This window comes from Silurus meridionalis, chromosome 3 (genome assembly GCF_014805685.1).
Source record: "Silurus meridionalis isolate SWU-2019-XX chromosome 3, ASM1480568v1, whole genome shotgun sequence".
Classification (NCBI taxonomy): Eukaryota; Metazoa; Chordata; class Actinopteri; order Siluriformes; family Siluridae; genus Silurus; species Silurus meridionalis.
Window position 1 is genome coordinate 1,142,345 of NC_060886.1, and position 25,747 is coordinate 1,168,091.

Genomic DNA, 25,747 nt, shown 5'->3' on the forward strand with positions numbered 1-25,747 from the left:
GTATTTCCTTCTGTGGTTGTCAACGGTGTTGGTCTTCACCTCACACCTGACCCCATGTCAGAACCGCTTCATTGAGCAAACTCTAGAAAAAGCTCTTCTTCTCTCAGGTTAATAATTGAGCATAATGGCCCATTCAATGCCTGTCAGGTTCCTATGGAGATATAATATAGATGAATCACGCTCAGCACGTCAGGCTTTGGCACATGGTGCCGCCGGCGTGCAGAGTTCACCATTGAGCATGTGCGAGAGGCAGATGGCTCTCCGGCACAAACGTCTTTATTATCTCCGGATGTGGTTGACAGCTGCCCAAATGTTTCAATATTTCACGTCTGGGACGTCCTCAGACACCCTCGACACTAATTCAAGGAAATAATTCCACTCTTTTAGCAGATGTTTGCTCTTGAATTCGAGGATAATTCCACCTTAGCGTCTAGCGTTACATTTCATCGTGTTTCCGTCACGCTCCGGTTTGCGTCAGTTGGAGGGACGTAACGGCAGCCGAACTCTGTAAGTTCAAATCCTAGCTACACCCGGGGGGCAATTACTTTTTCACATAGGGCCAGGCAGGTTTGGATATCTTTTTCCCTTTAATAAATGAAATTGTTATTAATAAACTGCATTTTGTATTTACTTAGGTTATCTTTCTGTAATATTCAAACGTGGTAAAAAATGCAACAAAAAAATAAATAAATCAGGAAGGGGGCAAATACTTTTTCACAGCACTGTAAGTCGCTCTGAATAAGGGCACCTGCCAGATGCATCGCAATACCTTTTTTTTGTTGTTGCCGGGGGGCAGGATTCTGTTTAGCATAACCTGTTCAATATACAGTTTTTAGATACAAACTGATTATTTATTCAAATTCACTTGTGATGTCATAAGATCCTCTAGTAAATTTGCATGAAGTCTTGACATTTTGTACTTTCATAATAATTATACTTTTTAAGGGGTACATTTTACAAAAGCTGAATATTCAAGCTCCGAATGGTGAAATCGTGTGTGTGTGTGTGTGTGTGTGTGTGTGTGTGTGTGTGTGTGTGTGTGTGTGTGCGTGAGTGTTCAGGTGTGCTTGCTCGGAGGTTGCAGCATGAGCTGGGAGTTGAGCTTTCGAGGGAGTCTGGATGGGGAATAAGAGACATACATCATATAGAGCAACTAGAAACTTTCTCCTAATACATCAGCTCAGTTTGTTCTGTCTCACAGCTGGAGATACTAAAGTCCAAAGATCCAACAATCAGCCCACAGAAGTGTGTGCGCGTGTGTGTGTGTGTGTGTGTGTGTGTGTGTTTAGCTGCCTCTGGCTCAAAAGCATATGTTCTAATTTCAGATCTTTTCTTATCACACAGATGTCTGTGGTGTCTCTGCCTGTGGTGTGTCTGTCTGTAGTGTGTCTGTCTGTAGTGTCTCTGTCTGTGGTATCTCTATGGTGCCTCTGTCTGTAGTGTCTCTAGTGTCTTTCTGTGGTGTCTTTCTGTGGTGTCTCTGTCCATGATATGTTTATTTATAGAGTTGATGTCTGTGATGTCTCTGTCTGTAGTGTCGCTGTCTATGATGTCTTTGTCCATAGTGTCACTGTCTGTAATGTCTTTGTCTGTTGTGCCTCTGTCTGTGTTCACTCTGTCTGTGTACTGTTTGTTCGTGGTGTCTATGTCGGTGATGTCGCTGTTTGTGGTGTCTTCATTTAAAGTGTCGCTCTCTGTGGTCCCACTGTCTGTCGTGTCTTTGTCTGTGTAGAAGTATTTAAAACTGTGGTGTCTCTGTCTGCCGTGTATCTGGCTGTGGTGTCTCTGTCTACTGTGTCTGTGGTGTCTCTGTCTGCGCTGTCTCTATCTGTGCTGTCTCTGTCTGTGCGGTCTGTTTGTGGTGTCTATGTCTGTGCAGTCTCTATCTGTGCTGTCTCTGCCTGTGGTGTCTCTGTTTGTGGTATCTTTATGGTGCATCTGTCTATAGTGTCTCTAGTCTCTGTCTGTGGTGTCTCTTTCTGTGGTGTCTCTGTACATGATATGTTTATTTATAGAGTTGATGTCTGTGATGTCTCTGTCTGTAGTATCGCTGTCTGTGGTGTCTTTGTCCATAGTGTCACTGTCTGTGCTGCCTTTGTCTGGTGTCTCTGTCTGTGATGTCTTTGTCCATAGTGTCACTGTCTGTAATGTCTCTGTCTGTTGTGCCTCTGTCTGTGTTCACTCTGTCTGTGTACTGTTTGTTCGTGGTGTCTATGTCGGTGATGTCGCTGTTTGTGGTGTCTTCATTTAAGGTGTCACTCTCTGTGGTTCCACTGTCTGTCGTGTCTTTGTCTGTGTAGAAGTATCTAAAACTGTGGTGTCTCTGTCTGCCGTGTATCTGTCTGTGGTGTCTCTGTCTGTGCTGTCTCTATCTGTGCTGTCTCTATCTGTGCTGTCTCTGTCTGTGCTGTCTGTGCTGTCTGTCTGTAGTGTCTCTGTCTTTGGTGTCTCTGTCTGTGCTGTCTGTCTGTTCTGTCTCTATCTTTGCTGTCTCTATCTGTGGTATCTCTGGCTTTGGTGTCTTCTGTGTGGTCTCTGTGTGTTGCAATGCTGTCTGTGGTGTCTCTCTCTGTGGCGTATTGGTCTGCGATGTCTACACACACAAAATATAAACATACACACACAATATACACATACACACCAAAATATAAACATACACACACAATATACATACACACCCAAAATATAAACATACACACAATATACATACACACACAAAATATAAACATACACACACAAAATATAAACATACACACACAAAATATAAACATACACACACAAAATATAAACATACACACACAATATACATACACACACAATATACATACACACACAAAATATAAACATACACACACAATATACATACACACACAATATACACATACACACACAAAATATAAACATACACACAATATACACATACACACCCAAAATATAAACATACACACACAATATACACATACACACAATATACACATACACACACAATATACACATACACACACAAAATATAAACATACACACAAAATATAAACATACACACACAATATACACATACACACCCAAAATATAAACATACACACACAAAATATAAACATACACACAATATACATACACACACAATCTACACATACACACAAAATATAAACATACACACACAATATACACATACACACACAAAATATAAACATACACACACAAAATATAAACATACACACACAATATACACATACACACAATATACACATACACACACAATATACACATACACACCCAAAATATAAACATACACACACAAAATATAAACATACACACACAAAATATAAACATACACACACAATCTACACATACACACAAAATATAAACATACACACACAATATACACATACACACACAAAATATAAACATACACACACAATATACACATACACACACAATATACACATACACACAATATACACATACACACAATATACACATACACACACAATATACACATACACACCCAATATACACATACACACCAAAATATAAACATACACACACAATATACATACACACACAAAATACACACATATACACATAATATAAATATATACACACCAATATACACATACACACAAAATATAAACATACACACACAATATACACATACACACCCAAAATATAAACATACACACAAAATATACACATACACATACACATACAAAATATAAACATACACACAATATATACATACACACCCAAAATATAAACATACACACACAATATACATATACACCCAAAATACACATATACACACAATATACACATACACACCCAAAATATAAACATACACACAATATACACAATACACACACATACACACACAATATACATACACACACAAATCAATATACACATACACACACAATATATACACATATACACAATAATATATATACATACACACAAAATATAAACATACACACACAATATAACACATATATACACACACACATATACACACCAAAATATAAATATACACACACAATATACACATACACACACAAAATATAAATATACACACAATATATATACATACACATATATACACACACACTATATATACACACAATATATATACACATATACAATATAATATACACACACACATACATATACACATAATATACATATACAATACACATATACACACATACATACACACACAAAATATAATACATACACACTATATATATCCATACACACACAATATACACATACACATAATATATATACACACAATATACACATACACACATAATATATATATACACACCCAAAATACATACACACACAATATACATATACACCCAAAATATAAACATACACACACAATATACACATATACACACCCAAAATATAAACATACACACATATATACATACACCTAAAATATACATACACACACATATACACATACACACACAAATATAAACATACACACACAATATACATATACACACACATATACACATACACACACAAAATATAAACATACACACAATATACACATACACACCCAAAATATAAACATACACACACAATATATACATACACCAAAATATACATATACACACACACCCTACACATACACACACAATATAATATACACACATATAATATATACACACAATATAAACATACACACACATATACATATACACACAATAAAATATAAATATACACACATAATATAATATACACCCACACAATATAAACATACACACACAATATACATATACACCCAAAATACATACACACACAGTCTACATACACACACAATATACACATACACACACATATACATACACACACAAAATATAAACATAGCCACACACAATATACATACACACCTAAAATATAAACATACACAATATAATATATACACACACCAAAATGTACATATACACACACAATCTACATACACACATACAAAATATAAACATACACACACAATATACACATACACACACACAATATATACACATACACACAAATATAAATATACACACACAATATACACATACACACACAAATATAAACATACACACAATATACACATACACACCCAAAATATAAACATACACACAATATACATACACACCCAAAATATAAACATACACACAATATACATACACACACAATATACATACACACACAATATACATATACACACACAATATACATACACACCCAAAATATAAACAATCTTCTCAACACACTCTTCTCACTAGTCAACACATTTCCATCTCCAACCTTTGACCTCATATGACTTTTAGATAGATAACCCCAACCCCAGTATTCCTTCCTTCAATCTTTCCTTTCTTCATTTATTTTTTTTATACAGCCTTTTAATTCTTTTTGCCTTTATTCCTGTCTTTTTCTTCCAGTCTGTTTATCTTTGCACCTTTCTTCCTGTATTTTCTTTGTTCTTACTTCCTTCTTTTACTCCTTCATCCTTCTTCTTTAGTCCTCTTTCTATTATTTTTTCCATCTTTCCTTATTTTCTTCATTCTTTCCTTTCTTTCCTCCTTTCTTTCTTCCTTGTAATCCGAACTGTTATTGTCTTTCTTCCTTCCCTCCTTCCTTCCTTCCTTCCTTCCTTCCTTCCTTCCTTCCTTCCTTCCTTCCTCTCTTTCTTCCCTTTCTTTCTTCCTTGTAATCCGAACTGTTATTGTCTTTCTTCCTTCCCTCCTTCCTTCCTTCCTCTCTTTCTTCCTTCCTCCTTCCTTCCTTTATTCCTCCCTTACTTCTTTTCTATCCTTCTTTTTTTTCTCCAACCTTTCTTCCTTCTTTCTCTCTTTCTTCCTTCCTGACTTTCCTTTTTTCACCTCCAGTTGATTCGATATACGTGGTATATCCACACGCAGTATTAATAAGATTTGAAACCTGCAGTGTGATTGTGATCAGTAGATGTAGAAGAGGATGTGAGGATGAAGATGTAGATGTAGGTGGTGATGATGATGATGATGATGATGATGATGATGATGATAATGATAATGTGTACGTGGGCAGTGTGGAGGTCATTAATACTCTTTAGAATTGAACACTCTGTAAAACTCTCTCTTTACAGGTGTAGTGGTGGAGGCGGGGCTTTGTGAGGAAACCCCACCCCCTGTGGAGGTAGTTTGTGAGGTGGCCTGTCCTGGTGACTGTGTGATCAGCTCCTGGTCTGATTGGTCTCCATGTTCTCAATCCTGCGCCAAGAAGAACACAGAGGGCAAGCAGAGTCGCTCACGTATCATTCTCGCTTCACCTGGGCAAGGTAACATACACACACACACACACACACACACACACACACACACACACTGACATACACAAGCACAGACATGTCTCACTTTGCTGATCCCTGAGTGCTGAGATATGGAAATGTGTCCCCTGCACACTCTCACACACACACACACACACACACACACACACACACACACACACACACACATGCCCAGTCCACTGAGTCTTATTAGTCAGACAATCCCTTATTAATATTCGTGTGATATGTGCCGGATTCATTATGGCCTGTTCTGGGCCACTTAGCGCACCGTGTGCTGAAACTGAATGTCAATACTGCGTCCTTGACTCCAAGGTCACATGGCATTTTGGAATCATTTTTAATTACAGAAAAAAAGGACAGAAATAAATCAAGGCGCTAATCCCACGCTGCACAGTGCCGGCTTCGGCAGCGTCTGTGATAGAATTACACACTTTATCCCTGAACAAAGTGTACTCGTGTACGTTTCATCAGCCGTAACGTGTTTCTGTCCTGATAAATACACGTCCTGCTGCTTCAAGAGTGGAGCTTATGTTCAATTCCATCAGTGTAGCACAAAGGTCGGAACGCCATGCTGACCCAAAATATAAACATACACACACAATATACACATACACACCCAAAATATAAACATACACACACAATATACACATACACACCCAAAATATAAACATACACACAATAGCTGGTAAACCATTATCTTGTGTAATTAGCAAGAAAAACTACAATTTGGTAAGAACTACAAGATTATGTCATGTGACCTTAAGATCTGTCAGACTACACGCCCTGGACACGTGCAAAGTTAGCACAAAATGTCACAACACATCCAGAAACAGTTGTCTGTGATCTTAACTCAGAAATACCAAATACAGAAAGTCCTAACACATAACAACATATCCAGTACCCAATGTTCCTAGTACCCTACATTTCCAATACCTAAAAAACAGTGCAGTACAAATTATTCACAGTACACTTTGTTTTCAGATCTCTATGTTCCTAGTACCCTACATTTCCAATACCTAAAAACAGTGCAGTACAAATTATTCACAGTACACTTTGTTTTCAGATCTCTATGTTCCTAGTACCCTACATTTCCAATACCTAAAAAACAGTGCAGTACAAATTATTCACAGTACACTTTGTTTTCAGATCTCTATGTTCCTAGTACCTAATGTCCCCAGTACCCTACATACAAATACCTAATGTTCCCAGAGCTAAATATTTCTAGGTTCTTAAGTTCCCAATACAGAATGTTTTAAGTTCCATATGTCTCAATTGCAGCATGTACCCAGTACTATATGTTCAAATGTCCTATGTTCTCAGTACACTACATGTCCCCAATACCCAATGTTTCCAGTATCCCAGGCTTCCAGTACCTTATGTTCCAAGTACCTAATGGCCAAAGTACCCCTTGTAAAATGACCCTATTTTCCAAGTACCCAATGTGTCCAATACACTATATTCTGAGTACACTATTTCCCCAGTGTGTAATGTCCTCAGTACCCCATGTTTCCAGAACATTATTTTTCCAGAAATGCACGTTTCTTGTACCCAATGTCACCAGTACCCCATTTTCCTTGTACCTGACCTCACTGTGTTCACAAAACCTCAAAAATTAGAACTCTAATACAACTCCGAATTAAAATTAGAGTTGCACTACATGTAATTAAAGAGTCAGATCATATATGTAAATGCTCCTGTTCCTGAAAGAACCCAGATTTAAAGACCAAGAAGGGATCAAAATCTAAGAAGTTCAAAATAAAGTTCTGGGAATGTTTTAAGATTTTATTAAAAACAATAAAGAATACAGCACAACTGTGACCCTGACTGGAGTAAGTGAGCAGGTTTATTAGGGATTAGTAAAAAATGCCCCTAGTACCCCTATATTCTATGCTCCAATTACACTATTCTTGATTCCCTAATGTTTTCAGTACCCTATAATCCAGGTACACGACATTCCTTGTAGCCTTTTCTCCTAAAAACCTATGTTTTTAGTACTTAAACCCAACCATCAATGTTGCACAATCCAGTGCACTCTTAGTGCCGGTCTTAATCCCGGTAAATGGGGAGGGTTGCGTTTTGAAGGACATCCAGCATAAAACATGCTCCAAATCAAATATGCGGATCACGAATCAGAATTTCATACCGGATCGCTCGAGGCCAGGGTTACCAACGACCACCACAGGTATCGTTATCCAACAGGGTACCGGTGGAAATTGGCCTACTGTTGGCCGAAGGAGGAGAAGTAGAGAAGGAAGACGTCTGCAGAGACAGCAGGGAAAGGAGAAGTGGAGGAGAGTGGAGGTTTGGGTTGGTACTTTAAATGTTGGTACTATGACTGGTAAAGGGAGAGAGGGAGCTGATATAATTGAGAGGACATATTAGAGGATATTGTGATTTGTGGTGAGTAGGGAGCAGGTTGAGAAGATCCTGAAGAGGTGGAGGTGCAGGTACCTGGGGTCAACAGTGCAAAGTAATGGAGAGTGTGTTAGAGAAGTGAAGAAAAGAGAGCAGGAGTGATTTGTGATAGAAGAGTATCTGTGAGACTGAAAGGGAAAGTTTATAGGACTGTGGTGAGACCTGAGATGTTGTATGGTTTAGAGACAGCGGCATTGAGTTAAAGACAGGAGGTGGAGCTGGAGGTAGCAGAGCTGAAGATGTTGAGATGTTCGTTGGGAGTGACGATGATGGACAGGATTAGAAATGAGTTTATTAGAGGGACAGCGCATGTAGGACGTTTTGGAGACAAGGTGAGGGAGGTGAGATTGAGATGGTTTGGACATGTGCAGAGGAGGGACATGGGGTATATCAGTAGGAGAATGCTGAGGATGGAGACACCAGGAAGGAGGAAAAGAGGAAGACCAAGGAGGAGGTTTATGGGTGTGGTGAAGGAAGACATGCAGGTGGTTTTGTTGAAAGGTCAGATGTAGAGGATAAAAATGAAGACAGATGATGCGCTGTGGCGCCCCCTAATGGAAGCAGCCGAAAGAAGTTGTTGTTCTTAGTACGCTATATTCCACATTGCCTATATTCCCAGTAGCACTTCTTCCCAATATCCTTTGTTCAAAGTACACTACATTCCCATTAATCTAGACTCCTAGTATTAGATATATAGACCCCTATATTTCGAGTACTCTACATGTTGAGTACCCTATGTTCCTATTACCCAATTTTTTAAGTCCTTATGTTGTCAGAACTCTATAATTCAGATACCCCAGATTCCCAGTAGCCTTTGTTCCCAGTACCCTATGTCCCGAGGTCCCTATATTCTCTCTATGTTCCAGTTCAAACATGCATGCTAAAGCCATTTTTCTGTGTCAGGGGGTAAATTATGTCCTCCTGCCCCATCTCTGGAGGAGTGGAGGTCCTGTAACAACAATCCGTGTGTGGTGTTTTATTGGGAAGCGTCTCCCTGGAGTCCATGTGTCCCCGATCCGTCCGTCTCTCTGAACAGAAGCGATGCCAGCAACCACACGTTGAGCTGCTCAGCAGGGCTTCAGACACGCAAAGTCACCTGCATGAAGATCAACGGAGCTGCTGTCACTGCAAAACGGTATATACACGTTGTACTCAGCGTGTGTGTGTGTGTGTGTGTGTGTGTGTGTGTGTGTGTGTGTGTGTGTGTGTGTGTGTGTGTGTGTGTGTGTGTGTGTGTGTGTGTGTGTGTGTGTGTGTGTGTGTGTGTGTGTGTGTGTGTGTGTGTGTGTGTGTGTGTGTGTGTGTGTGTGTGTGTGTGTGTGTGTGTGTGTGTGTGTGTGTGTGTGTGTGTGTGTGTGTGTGTGTGTGTGTGTGTGTGTGTGTGTGTGTGTGTGTGTGTGTGTGTGTGTGTGTGTGTGTGTGTGTGTGTGTGTGTGTGTGTGTGTGTGTGTGTGTGTGTGTGTGTGTGTGTGTGTGTGTGTGTGTGTGTGTGTGTGTGTGTGTGTGTGTGTGTGTGTGTGTGTGTGTGTGTGTGTGTGTGTGTGTGTGTGTGTGTGTGTGTGTGTGTGTGTGTGTGTGTGTGTGTGTGTGTGTGTGTGTGTGTGTGTGTGTGTGTGTGTGTGTGTGTGTGTGTGTGTGTGTGTGTGTGTGTGTGTGTGTGTGTGTGTGTGTGTGTGTGTGTGTGTGTGTGTGTGTGTGTGTGTGTGTGTGTGTGTGTGTGTGTGTGTGTGTGTGTGTGTGTGTGTGTGTGTGTGTGTGTGTGTGTGTGTGTGTGTGTGTGTGTGTGTGTGTGTGTGTGTGTGTGTGTGTGTGTGTGTGTGTGTGTGTGTGTGTGTGTGTGTGTGTGTGTGTGTGTGTGTGTGTGTGTGTGTGTGTGTGTGTGTGTGTGTGTGTGTGTGTGTGTGTGTGTGTGTGTGTGTGTGTGTGTGTGTGTGTGTGTGTGTGTGTGTGTGTGTGTGTGTGTGTGTGTGTGTGTGTGTGTGTGTGTGTGTGTGTGTGTGTGTGTGTGTGTGTGTGTGTGTGTGTGTGTGTGTGTGTGTGTGTGTGTGTGTGTGTGTGTGTGTGTGTGTGTGTGTGTGTGTGTGTGTGTGTGTGTGTGTGTTATTAGAGGACAGCGCATGTAGGACGTTTTGGAGACAAGGTGAGGGAGGTGAGATTGAGATGGTTTGGACATGTGCAGAGGAGGGACATGGGGTATATCAGTAGGAGAATGCTGAGGATGGAGACACCAGGAAGGAGGAAAAGAGGAAGACCAAGGAGGAGGTTTATGGGTGTGGTGAAGGAAGACATGCAGGTGGTTTTGTTGAAAGGTCAGATGTAGAGGATAAAAATGAAGACAGATGATGCGCTGTGGCGCCCCCTAATGGAAGCAGCCGAAAGAAGTTGTTGTTCTTAGTACGCTATATTCCACATTGCCTATATTCCCAGTAGCACTTCTTCCCAATATCCTTTGTTCAAAGTACACTACATTCCCATTAATCTAGACTCCTAGTATTAGATATATAGACCCCTATATTTCGAGTACTCTACATGTTGAGTACCCTATGTTCCTATTACCCAATTTTTTAAGTCCTTATGTTGTCAGAACTCTATAATTCAGATACCCCAGATTCCCAGTAGCCTTTGTTCCCAGTACCCTATGTCCCGAGGTCCCTATATTCTCTCTATGTTCCAGTTCAAACATGCATGCTAAAGCCATTTTTCTGTGTCAGGGGGTAAATTATGTCCTCCTGCCCCATCTCTGGAGGAGTGGAGGTCCTGTAACAACAATCCGTGTGTGGTGTTTTATTGGGAAGCGTCTCCCTGGAGTCCATGTGTCCCCGATCCGTCCGTCTCTCTGAACAGAAGCGATGCCAGCAACCACACGTTGAGCTGCTCAGCAGGGCTTCAGACACGCAAAGTCACCTGCATGAAGATCAACGGAGCTGCTGTCACTGCAAAACGGTATATACACGTTGTACTCCGCGAGCGTGTGTGTGTGTGTATTTGTGTGTAGTGCACGTTTATCATCACATTACTCAGTCTGATAGAATTAGGCACCACGAAAGCCCGTCTCATGCTTGGGGGCGAGACGCCACTAATGACACTTTACACACACAACTCAGGGTTGCCAGATTGGGTATGGATTCCTCCCATTATTATTATTTCAATAAACTGTTTGGGATTTAAAACAAAAATCACACTAAATACTAATGGCCATGAAGCTTTTATAAAAAATAAACTAAATGTCTTTATTATTATTATTATTATATTTTTTATTATTATTATTATTATTATTATTATTATTATTATTATTATTATTATGCACATCCTGTCACGTCCGTGTCCACATTGGACAGGGTTCTGTGTGGAGAATAGGATCCTCCTGAATGATGGAGATAGTATATAGTGCCACCACACGTCAGGGAATTAGACTCATAAATAATGCAGAGGTTTGATACGGTTCTAATCCGCTACTGCTTCCATACATTGCACTCCTGAGGAGGCTTTATAAGCAGGAGTAATTTAGACACAGAGTTTCTCACAGGACATCATCACATTTAAACCGGGGCGGGGACCAGCGCCTCCTTTGGGCCTGGATGGTCTGTGCAGATCTGTACAGAGTTCACTGAGGTTCTGTAGAGTTCAAGAAGGTGCTAAAGGGTTTTTCTAAAAGTCTGTAGAGGACTGTAAAGGGGTTTGTTGGGTTCTGTAGAGTTCTGTAGGAGTTTGTAGGGTTCTCTGGAGTTTTGTAGGGGTTTGTAGGGTTTTATAGAGTTCTGTAGGGATTAGTATGGTTCTGTAGAGTTCTGTAGGGGTCTGTGGGTTTCTGTAGAGTTCTATAGAGTTCTGTAGGGGGTTTTAAGGTTCTGTAGAGTTTTATAGGGTTCTGTAGGGGTTTGCAGGGTTCTGTTCAACTCTGTAGGGGTCTGTTGGTTTCTGTAGAGTTCTATAGAGTTCTGTAGGGGTTTGTAGGGTTCATTGGTGTTCTGTATGGGGTTTGTAGGTTTCTGTAGAGTTTCATAGAGTTCTGTAGGGTTTTGTAGAATTCTGTACAGTTCTGTAGGGGTTTGTAGGGTTCTGTAGAGTTCTATAGAGTTCTGTAGGGGTTTGTAGGATTCTGTACAGTTCTGTAGGGGTTTGTAGGCTTCTGTAGAGTTCTATACAGTTCTGTAGGGGGGTGTAGGGTTCTGTCAGTGGTGGGCAGTCAGGGTCAGTAAAGCCTTCTCTGCTGGTCTAAACACTATCAGAAACACTGACCTACATTTACAACCTAAATTCTAATATTGGTTCCATGAAATTGTATTAACTTATCCCCAACAGTTTATTCTCTTCATGTCGTAGCGTTTCTCTCGGCTGCACTGCTTCCAGTACGTGTATGTGGATGTTAGATTTTTGTCTAATCAGATTTAAGACTCTATACGCTGCCATGTCAATCTAATCCGCTCAGGGACCAGAGTCGGTAGTGCTGGCCGATGTTAGACTACATTAGCAATAGGTCTGTTTCTTTAACCAATCAGATTTCAGATTCACCTAACAGGGCAGCTCGCTGGCCCAGAATAGCGTCAGCATTTTTCTTAGTTGGTCAGAGGGAAACTGTTACAGCCAAGTTCAACTGGCAAAACACGTGTGTAGCTCTGCACACGTTAATACATCTGAGTTAGACTTTATTACACCTACGATGGCTGATGGAGGAAGAGAAATGTATTTGGTCTCGGACATACTGTCTGTAAGGTTCTGCATGGTTTTGAAGGGTTATGCAGTGCTCTGTAAAGTTATATAAGTGTATGTAGGGTTCTGTAGAGCTCTGTAGGTTTATGCAGTGAACTCTACAGGACACTGCATAAACCTACAGAGCTCTACAGAACCCTACATACACTTATATAACTTTACATGGATCATTTCACACACACACACACACACACACACACACACACACACACACACACACACACAGCTTTGTAGCTTTGAACTACACATTTACAGGCAGACTGTCACTTTGGCACTGATGAACTTCACATTCTGTGTGTGTGTGTGTGTGTGTGTGTGTGTGTGTGTGTGTGTGTGTGTGTGTGTGTGTGTGTGTGTGTGTGTGAAATGATCCATGAAGGCCTCATGGCCTTAGAGACTCCCTACACAGCTTAATAAAGCCTTGGGCAATTTCTCTCTTGCTGTAACACTTCCGTATCCCCAAGGACACACACACACACACACACACAGACATTCTCACAAAAGATGTGGGTGTTTCTGACACACAGCAGCTGTAGGCGTGAGCATCAGGATCTCGACTGAATGTGACGCTTCACATCAGCTTTTGTTAAAACTCTTTCTCCTCTTCGCCACACTCCTCTTTCTTCCCCTGTTCCTGAGGAAGAGGTGCAACACTTCACTTCTACAAACTTCAGAATGATGATCAGAGGCTAAGCTGTGCATCATTACTCTCTTTTCATATCAGGAGGAAGAACCATCTTACTGACTGTCATCCTTCCTTCCATCTATACATCCATCATCTATCTACACTATACAGCCAAAAGTTTGTGGACATTCATGTTCAATAGGGTTAGAGATCTATCTATCTATCTATCTATCTATCTATCTATCTATCTATCTATCTATCTGTCTGTCTGTCTGTCTGTCTGTCTGTCTGTCTGTCTGTCTGTCTGTCTGTCTGCCCGCCCGCCCGCCCGCCCGTCCGTCCGTCCGTCCGTCCGTCCGCCCGTCTGTCTGTCTGTCTGTCTGTCTAGCTGAATCTCTACCAGCCTGTTTTTCTCTTTCTTACAGTTTTTTGGAGATCTTGCTGTGTTTTTGTTTCTCTTTTTATTCCTCTCTCTCTCTCTCTCTCTCTCTCTCTCGCTTTTTCTCTCCATCTCTCTCTCTCCATTGTCTCTACTGAAAGTAACAGTATAACAGTTATTAATATTAAAAACAAATCATTATTTCCAGATACACCAGATTAACATTCATCTTCTTCCTTTGTGTGTGTGTGTGTGTGTTTTGCAGGTGTCCTGACTCGGCAAGACTGGACTCGGTGCAGTCGTGTGTGTTACCGTGTAAGAGAGACTGTGTGGTGACTCTGTTTAGTGAGTGGACAGTCTGCCCTCATACCTGCCTACCTGGTACACACACACACACACACACACACACACACACACACACACTACATAATGGTGGATTTAATATGAACAGTGAATCTTGAATTATCAATGAATTACTGTTTGAATAAGTTTAGCTCATAAAATGAATCCTCATAGCCACGCCCACTTACTGTTATATTCAAACACTACGATTTTTAAATCAGTGTTAATTCCATAATTATACACACACATACATCCACAATTGCTTGCTCATTCACTTGCTCACTAATCAGCACAACAGATGAGTTCACTGTACTGGAAGAAGACAATGAAATAATGTAATATATATGGATATATGGATATGAATATATTTAAGAGTATCAATGTGCAGTTTGTATACAGTACAGATTTACTGTCCTCTGAAAATAACTTAATACACACCCATTATTGTCTAAATAACTGCAACAAAAGTGAGTCCACCCTCAGTGATAACAGCTGTACGTGGTGTGAACGTGCAAAGCCGCATGTCCTGTTCATCATGTTCATGTTTTTGTCTGCTTGAAAGAACCATATAAATTTGTGTGTCTTGTATTCAAGCAGTTAAAATTAGCTGCTTTGAGTAAAATTCTCTCACACTGACCACTGGATGTTCTACTGTTCTCTCATGGTGTGGATGGAAAGAGAAATGGTGAAGGGGTGATTCTGAAGGAAGAGTACAGTAAGAGTGTAGTGGAGGTGAAGAGAGTTTCTGATAGATTGTTGAACGTGAAGCTGAAGGGGTGATGATAAACGTCATCAGTACAATTTTAAGGAACAAACGTATTTATTTATTATTACGGCTTTATTTGTGTAAAGCTGCTTTGAGACAATGCCGATTGTTGAAATCGCTCTACACATAAAACTGAATTATATTGAATGTAATGTCAATGTTACAGAGGGCTGACACTGGAGACTCCTTTCATAAACCCATAAATCTCTATTCACAAAAAAAAATCAACCAATCAGACTCCAGAATCTGACTTAACCTACTTGTAAATCTGAAAAGCAGGACCCCTGTTAGTCAACCAGGACCTCCATCTTGTTTCTGCTCTCACTGCTGTTTGTAATATCCAGCTATAAAATATGTGAAATGTCTGGAATTTAACTCGAGATCAACGTTCCAGACGTGTTGCTGTGGAATGGTAATAAATGGCCTGAGGTGATGAGACAGTACGGTGCTGAGAAGCGAAGACTGCGCGAGCGATAAGGGCACTAAAATCCGTAAACAACCTGATTCGGAGGCCGCCAGAAGAAAGTTGAGAAGTTAAATGGATTTTTAATGGGACGTGAAGCGAACATGGGGAGCGTCTGGGAAACGGACTGCAGCTGTAATTGTTTCAAAAGAGCAGACGCCGCGAGTGTAAATATCATCTCTGCTCGAGTCCTGCGCTTCCCTGGATGGCATGAGCACGCTCTTAATTGCACTGTTTACATTCTTTAGTAATTAGAAGGGTGTAATGAGGCTCACCGTCGCTGCCAAATGAGGCCATTATCACGGTTTAGGATGTGAAGCTCAGAATCCGACACAGCACACTGGGAGCACGCTGGATTTCTTTTTTTTTTTTTTTTTAGAAGATGATTGATTTTTTTCTGGCCGCATCTCATTCGCGTTGACTCGACGCCTCGGCTTGCAGACTTTTGATTAATAAATCGATGAGTTAAAAAGCTGTATGAAGCCATTATATCTGTTTAGGATGCAGACTGTCATCAGTTACTGCTGCGGTTTGTAAGAACCCTTGAAGTGTATTTGAATAGTGTTTGTAGTGCCCGTGTGTGTGTGTATTAGCAGAGATAGCGAGCAGCACACACTCCATATTATTGCTCATTATTTTCTCCTCAATACCACAATCCTGTCATGTTCGAATTTGTTGATCCCTCACAGCGTTCTGTAGGTGTTTATTGGATAATTTATAAATTTTATCTTTCTGGAATAATTCCAGTCAGGAACCAATTCTTGGGCTGTGAAGCTACGAATAAATGCTGAAGATATCTCCATTAACCCGTAAACATGAAGAAGAATAACATTTGATGGTTTTCTTCCTGCCTTTTTTCCTCTTTTAGCAAACTCGACCACGCCCACCCAGTCTCGCTACAGGATGGTGGTCCAGCGAGCAGCTGGCGGGGGTCAGGAGTGCCCTGATACACTGTTTGAGGAGAGAGAGTGTGAACCCCTTCCTCTTTGTCCCACCTACAGGTCAGTGTAACACAATACAGTGCTCACTACAGGGTTCTACCTCATGTTAAACGTTAAACGCAAGTCAGAGCAAAGTATCCACCATCATTCTACTGTACCAACTACTGAAAAAAAGTGAACCCTAAAACTATGAGGACCCTAAAACAATGACCATCAATGTTCTCACTGACTAACCTCTGACCACCATTGTACTTAAGAACAAATCAATGACTATCAATGTTCTCACTGACCAACCACCTCTTAATGTTGTACTAAACAACCAGTCAAAGACTAGCAATGCTTCCACTGACCAATCACTGACCACCACTGCTCCAAATAACCAACATTGTATCTAATCACTAACCAAAGTTGTAGTTAGCAACCAATCACTGATCAACATTCTTCTTAACCCCAAAACACTGACCAACATTGTTCTTAACAACCAACCACTGACCACCATTGTACATAAAATTTAATGACTGACCAATCAGTGACCACCACTGTTCCTAATGACCAATCACTGACCACCACTGTTTGTCCATGTCTTTGTTCTTTTTTTTTGTTAATCTTGTCAGTTTTTTGTGTCTTTTTGTAAATGCATTAGCTACTTTCCCTTGAGTTCACTTAGCAACTATTTGCATTGTTGTTGTTGTTTACTGAGGGGCGTCTGAATGTTTACGCGTTCGGAAACATAGGCTTCCGTGTTTTAATTCTGTATTAAATGGCACGTCAGATTGTTTTTCATCAGTGTTCATCTTTCGCCGCGTAGCAACACTCACGCTCCAGTTTCCTTTCACTTCCTTGTCCACTTCCTCTCCTGTATTACACACCGCTGCATGTGCTAATTAGCTAACAAACTTTTCTCGGCGGCCTTCAACAGATGGATATGTTCAAGAAATAAACTTCCACACTACAGACAAATATGATGACCCATGCAGGGAAACTGCATCTAGAAGATATCATCTTCAGCACCATCATCATCATCATCATTAATATTATTATCAGTGTAGTAAATAAAACGTCAAACTCCACAAAAAAAGTGATTTTATTTCCAGTGGTGAACAGTAACAAAGTCAATGTAAAGAAGAAATTTGTTCCTACAGTTTAGTAGCTTTTTTCACGTATCTGTTCTTTAGTGAAGTGTTTTCATGTGGTGAGATTTTTACTGTAACTTCACTACATTTAACAATCAAATATTTTATTTTTTTACTCGACTACATTTAGTGAAATCAGTCGTTTCTTTTTATTTACGAGAATAAAATCGTAACTGGTGAAACACACAGCGATTCACCAATCAGGATCGAGCGCACGCTCTGTTTTACACGTGTTCTGATCGGCGCTCGGTGAATCTACTGATCACCAACATACAGTTCAGCATCAGTTCAACATCAAGCAGAACATTTAGAGAGGAATAAATGATGAAGAAACTCCAGACTTGAACGTGACCTCGTTTACGTGATTTTTTTGAAGTATTTGAAAAGAAGGTTTTGTGTTCATGATCATTATAATAGAAATCAATCAGTGTTTGAGTCATTAATATCATTCTATTAATAGATCAGTGTGCTGAGAGTCACATTCGAGACTTTACACATAAACTGAGGTGATTAAGTGAAGAATCTTGTGATAAAAATGATCATAGGAACATTATAGTTATAATAAATCATAGTACTTAAGTGATTTTGAAGTACCAGGAAAGAGCTAAAAAAGTATGTGTTTGTGTGAAAATGATCATCCTAATAGAGTTATGGATCTATTCATGGTGTTTAGTTTATCCATAGCTCTTGTCCTTCATCTCCTTTACTTATTTTCAGTACACATAAAAACCACTAGCTCTAGCTTTATTTGGTTAGCGCCGGTACATGCTCTACTATACTACCTTGTGTCCTAGTTTATGACTCAATAGGTCTCATCATAACATCGATCCCAAAAATCATAATAAACTGCATGATTTGTGACAATTCTGTATCTTATAATAATGCAGAATCTGTAAAAGGTATCGATTAGCCATTCATGCTCTAAGCTCCGCCCACTTCACATTCATGCTATGTAATATATCCATTAAAAAAGGTTTCCTGTTTAACGGTTTTATAAGCCAGTGGTCCACAACCTTTTTTGCGCCACGGACCGGTTTAATGTCAGACAATTTTCACGGACCGGCCTTTAAGGTGTGGCGGATAAATACAACAAAATAAAATGATATGACCATAAAAACTGGTATTTTCTAAATATAATAATAAACGTGAATCCACTGTGTTGTTTTTTGTTCATTTTTCTCTCTCGGGGGTTTGAATTTAGCGGTAATGTATTATGTGTTAGCGGCCGGAGCCCCTTTAAGAAGGTAGTGGATGGAGGTGAGACATGTGTCTGAGGCATCATGACCTGCATCAAGAGTGAGTCATAGACAGATGTGGAGGAGAAAATCCGGTCATTTTCCAACATAAAACATCGTTCAGAATCAGATAATAAATAAAACGGAAATAATGTAAGTTATGTATTCTTTCTTGATCTTTTTGGATACCAGGAAGCAAATGCTGTTCACATCTCCCTGATCAGCTTCACTGTTCTCCAGCTCTTCCAGCGTTTTTAATTCGGTCACAGCTGTAATTACAAACACAGCTTGTTTACACTATGTGATGCATGAGGCATGTTTAACTTTGTGTGGATATTTATGCATTCATGCACCGTATCAACTCTTGAACTCCCCTCATTTGTATGTTAAATGAAAACGTCTTAGTGATTTCAGCCTTTGGCAACAGTTGAGGTGTTTGTTAAGCCGAGCGAAGCGGTACGTCCAGGCCGACTGCCTGACTGTTTCCTCTCACAGGTGGAGGCCACACAAGTGGCAGGCGTGTACGCTGGTGCCGGATTCACTCAGACAGGGAACACTGGGAGAGGTGGAAACATGTGGAAGAGGCCTGGAGAAGAGAGGTAACACACACATATTTACCCATACCCATATTAGGGTCGACAGGGTTACACTGAAACAAACAAACAAACAAACAAACAAATAAATAAATAAATACACAACCAAGCAATGTTTTAAAACAGAAAATTTAATGTTAAGAAAATATATATATTTTTTATAACACAATCACCTTCACACTCAATGCTGTACACCTATCACCTATTCAATCATCTCTAAACTGTAAATAACGCTGACATATCCGGCTCTAGGGGGCGCTATGCTCTCCTCTACTGAAACATCCCATCCCACATTTAGTCCATTTGATTTTATAATCAATTTCTGTCTGTCTGTCTGTCTGTCTGTCTGTCTGTCTGTCTGCCTGCTTACCTGTCTGTCTGTCTGCCTACCTGTCTGTCTGCCTACCTTTCTGTCTGTCTGCCTACCTGTCTGTCTGCCTGCCTGCCTACCTACCTGTCTGTCTGCCTACCTGTCTGTCTGCCTGCCTGCCTACCTACCTGTCTGTCTGTCTGCCTACCTGTCTGTCTGCCTGCCTGCCTACCTACCTGTCTGTCTGTCTGCCTACCTGTCTGTCTGCCTGCCTGCCTGCCTGCCTGTCTGTCTGTCTGCCTGCCTGTCTGTCTGTCTCTCTGTCTGTCTGTCTACCTACCTGTCTGTCTGTCTGTCTGCCTGGAAAATGTCATGTCAAAGTATCCAGAGACGTCCTGTACACTTGTGAGCCTCCAACTTTAGTGAGGAACCACATGGCCGGTAAAAGAAATCAGGCGTCCCAATATTTTTGGTGTATAGTGTATAATGGAACAGTGTTTTCTCCTGTACGTCACTACAACTTACTCCATGTGTGAGAAGTTTCTTTTTGTGTTTTTTTTTTGCCCATAACGGAGCAGGAATCACTTCATCAAATGTTGGAACCACGTTTGTTTAATAGGGTTGACATTTCCGTCGCTCTTCCCCCTTGTCAATACGGACGACTGTCGCGGGTCACATCGCGAGTGACTTCATTAAAATTAATGAGGGGATTCATTAGAAATAATAAAAAATCAGGGAAAAAGAAGAAGCGTCATCTTATACAGGAGAAATACTAACATCTACAATCTGCAGATTTATCACCATACACACACACACACACACACACACACACACACACACACACACACAGTTTAATAAGGAGCATAATAATGTCCACATTTATTTCTCATGTATCGTTTTCTTTTGAGTGAGATCAGTTACACTGTGTGAGCATGTGGATGCAGATGTGAAGGTATTATCAGGAATCTGAATTTCCACAGCGGGACATTAAAATTCATCAACGTTTTTTATTATGATTTTTATTATTATTATATTTTTTCTCTTGTTGTGTTCTTCCTTCTACATACTTTTTATCTAATACAATCTATTTATCTATCTATCTATCTATCTATCTATCTATCTATCTATCTATCTATCTATCTATCTATCTATCTATCTATCTATCTATCTATCTCTCTCTCTCTCTCTCTCTGGTTTATTGTTTTATTCCTTGTCATGTTTTTGTATCTGTTATGTGCAGGTTTTGCTACTGCTACAAATAATAATGTAATATTTTTCTTTTCATGTTTTATTTTATAGTTTATATGTAATACAATAGAAAAACAATCTATTGGTACACAAATAATAGTGCAGTGTGATTGGGCGGCCCCATAGTTCTTTAAGATATAAATATTGTGAATAATAGTGAAAAAATAAATATACAGTGTGTATTAGTAATGAGACTTTTTCAGCCAGATGTGGTTCTTCCCCAAACTGTTACACAATGTGCAATTATATATATATATATATATATATATAGTAGTGTATATATACGTCATATAGTAGTGACGTATATACAGGGAGTGCAGAATTATTAGGCAAGTTGTATTTTTGAGGATTAATTTTATTTGAGGATTTAATTTGAACAACAACCATGTTCTCAATGAACACAAAAAACTCATTAATATCAAAGCTGAATATTTTTGGAAGTAGTTTTTAGTTTTAGCTATTTTAGGGGGATATCTGTGTGTGCAGGTGACTATTACTGTGCATAATTATTAGGCAACAACAAAAACAAATTCATACCCATTTCAATTATTTATTTTTACCAGTGAAACCAATATAACATCTCAACATTCACAAATATACATTTCTGACATTCAAAACCAAACAAAAACAAATCAGTGACCAATATAGCCACCTTTCTTTGCAAGGACACTCAAAAGCCTGCCATCCATGGATTCTGTCAGTGTTTTGATCTGTTCACCATCAACATTGCGTGCAGCAGCAACCACAGCCTCCCAGACACTGTTCAGAGGTGTACTGTTTTCCCTCCTTGTAAATCGCACATTTGATGATGGACCACAGGTTCTCAATGGGGTTCAGATCAGGTGAACAAGGAGGCCATATCATTAGATTTTCTTCTTTTATACCCTTTCTTGCCAGCCACGCTGTGAGTACTTGGGCGTGTGTGATGGAGCATTGTCCTGCATGAAAATCATGTTTTCTTGAAGGATGCAGACTTCTTCCTGTACCACTGCTTGAAGAAGGTGTCTTCCAGAAACTGGCAGTAGGACTGGGAGTTCAGCTTGACTCCATCCTCAACCCGAAAAGGCCCCACAAGCTCATCTTTGATGATACCAGCCCAAACCAGTACTCCACCTCCACCTTGCTGGCGTCTGAGTCGGACTGGAGCTCTCTGCCCTTTACCAATCCAGCCACGGGCCCATCCATCTGGCCCATCAAGACTCACTCTCATTTCATCAGTCCATAAAACCTTAGAAAAATCAGTCTTGAGATATTTCTTGGCCCAGTCTTGACGTTTCAGCTTGTGTGTCTTGTTCAGTGGTGGTCGACTTTCTGCCTTTCTTACCTTGGCCATGTCTCTGAGTATTGCACACCTTGTGCTTTTGGGCACTCAGTGATGTTGCAGCTCTGAAATATGGCCAAACTGGTGGCAAGTGGCATCTTGGCAGCTGCACGCTTGACTTTTCTCAGTTCACGGGCAGTTATTTTGCGCCTTGGTTTTCCACACGCTTCTTGCGACCCTGTCGACTATTTTGAATGAAACGCTTGATTGTTCGATGATCACGCTTCAGAAGCTTGGCTATTTTAAGACTGCTGCATCCCTCTGCAATATATCTCACTATTTTTGACTTTTCTGAGCCTGTCAAGTCCTTCTTTTGACCCATTTTGCCAAAGGAAAGGAAGTTGCCTAATAATTATGCACACCTGATATAGGGTGTTGATGTCATTAGACCACACCCCTTCTCATTACAGAGATGCACATCACCTAATATGCTTAATTGGTAGTAGGCTTTCCAGCCTATACAGCTTGGAGTAAGACAACATGCATAACGAGGATGATGTGGTCAAAATACTCATTTGCCTAATAATTCTGCACTCCCTGTATATATATATATTTTTTATTTTTTTTTTATAAACTTTATATAAAGTTGTATAACCGAATGTATACATTGGTCCTTAAAAAAAAAAAGTTTGTCCCTAAAAAGTGAGCCAGTTTCGTCATGAGGAAGAAACCTTGAGACGTAAAAAAGAAACCCGTCTTCATCCTCAACACAGAAAGATTATATATTACACTTCTATTATTGTACAGTGACGGACGCTTACATGCACATCTGTACATCCCAACTGTGGACCTGAGCACATTGTAGCATACTGTTAATAATAATTCCAGTCCAAATCCTTCCTCAAAGTTCTTCAGTTGCTCAGCTACACACACACACACACACACACACACACACAGAAAGTCCAGGTGATCTATGGTCATAACTGGTAGATCGGATCATGAGTGAGGGGGAATGGGGACTGTATAAAGGGGACAGGTAATTAGGAACAGGTGTAGGTGATTAGTAGGAGGAGGACAGGTGTAGCTGAATAGTAGGAGGAGGACAGGTGTAGGTGATTAGTAAGAGTAGGACAGGTGTAGGTGATTAGTAAGAGTAGGACAGGTGTACATGATTAGTAGGAGGAGGACAGGTGTAGGTGATTAGTAGGAGGAGGACAGGTGTAGTGATTAGTAGGAGGAGGACAGGTGTGGGTGATTAGTAAGAGTAGGACAGGTGTGGGTGATTAGTAAGAGTAGGACAGGTGTACATGATTAGTAGGAGGAGGACAGGTGTGGGTGATTAGTAGGAGGAGGACAGGTGTAGGTGATTTGTAAGAGTAGGACAGGTGTAGATGATTAGTAGGAGGAGGACAGGTGTAGGTGATTAGTAGGAGGAGGACAGGTGTAGATGATTAGTAGGAGGAGGACAGGTGTAGGTGATTAGTAAGAGTAGGACAGGTGTAGGTGATTAGTAAGAGTAGGACAGGTGTACATGATTAGTAGGAGGAGGACAGGTGTAGGTGATTAGTAGGAGGAGGACAGGTGTGGTGATTAGTAAGAGTAGGACAGGTGTGGGTGATTAGTAAGAGTAGGACAGGTGTACATGATCAGTAGAATAGAATAGAATAGCGTTTATTTGTCACATATACATTACAGCACAGTGAAATTTTGTTCTTCGCATATCCCAGCTTGCTTAGAAGCTGGGGTCAGAATGCAGGGTGAACCATGGTACAAAAGGGCTAAGGGCCTAACTTAAGGGCCCGCCAGTGCGGTGCTGGGGATGGAACCCTGACCTTCTGATCAGAGCCTTAGCTTCTGGTCGTGTCGAGGTACTTATAGCATAGCCTTACATGTGTACCTTACAGGAATGAAGCACTTCACAGTGTGGAGTTGTGTAATCGTCTGCACTTTTTAGAAAGAAAAAAAGAGCGACACCCGAGGCTGAGCCGGGTTGATGTCTAGCGTGATAGCTAAGCGCTAGCTCACTGCTGTTCGCGCGGCCGTCGTAAAGCCCTTATAGCGAGTCGTTTAATAGAAATTTGATTCTCCAATTACAGACTTTTATTAGAATCTGGTGTAGGTGATTAGTAGGAGGAGGACAGGTGTAGGTGATTAGTAGGAGTAGGACAGGTGTAGATGATTAGTAGCAGGGCGAGGTTAAGTAAGAGTGTGAGCCTTGGATGGAGGCGTGGCTGGTGGTTCTCTGACAATACGGCTGTAAAAGTCAGCCGTCCCAATACTTTTGGAGGCACACAAGCTACAAATGTACATTCGGATAAAACCTACCTATTCAGAATCCTAGCTAGCCGTATATCTGTGTTTATGCTAATTAATTTTATTTTTCAGATAAACGTTACAGCACAGTGAATATTTAGTTTGAAAGCTGGGGTCAGAATGCAGGGTGAACCATGGTACAAAAAGGGCTAAGGGCCTAACTTAAGGGCCCGCCAGTGCGGTGCTGGGGATGGAACCCTGACCTTCTGATCAGAGCCTTAGCTTCTGGTCGTGTCGAGGTACTTATAGCATAGCCTTACATGTGTACCTTACAGGAATGAAGCACTTCACAGTGTGGAGTTGTGTAATCGTCTGCACTTTTTTAGAAAGAAAAAAAAAAAAGAGCGACACCCGAGGCTGAGCCGGGGTTGATGTCTAGCGTGATAGCTAAGCGCTAGCTCACTGCTGTTCGCGCGGCCGTCGTAAAGCCCTTATAGCGAGTCGTTTAATAGAAATTTGATTCTCCAATTACAGACTTTTATTAGAATCTGGTGTAGCGCAGTCCGTGGGATGAGAGAAGGCAGAGTGTGTGTGTGTGTGTGTGTGTGTGTGTGTGTGTGTGTGTGTGTAGCCGCTCGTGCCCCCGAGTCTGTGCTGTTAACGAGAGTGAGACGGAAAGGTAAAAAAAAACGAGAGAAAAAGTTTGACGAGTTCTTTTCTGAAGGGGTGAGAAAAGTTCCCCGGCGTGTCCTTT

General features: G+C 40.6%; 1 protein-coding gene across 3 annotated transcripts in view; it reads left to right on the forward strand.

The window, feature by feature from the left end:
• thsd7ba (thrombospondin, type I, domain containing 7Ba) overlaps positions 1–25,747 on the forward strand; it is a 266,155-nt gene that overhangs the window by 150,691 nt on the left and 89,717 nt on the right. For all 3 annotated transcript variants that reach the window (XM_046845273.1, XM_046845275.1, XM_046845274.1), the window contains 5 exons: positions 6,119–6,310; positions 9,638–9,869; positions 14,714–14,829; positions 16,888–17,020; positions 19,824–19,927. In XM_046845273.1, coding sequence (XP_046701229.1) covers positions 6,119–6,310; positions 9,638–9,869; positions 14,714–14,829; positions 16,888–17,020; positions 19,824–19,927 — 777 coding nt within the window. The remainder of the gene's footprint in view (positions 1–6,118; positions 6,311–9,637; positions 9,870–14,713; positions 14,830–16,887; positions 17,021–19,823; positions 19,928–25,747) is intronic.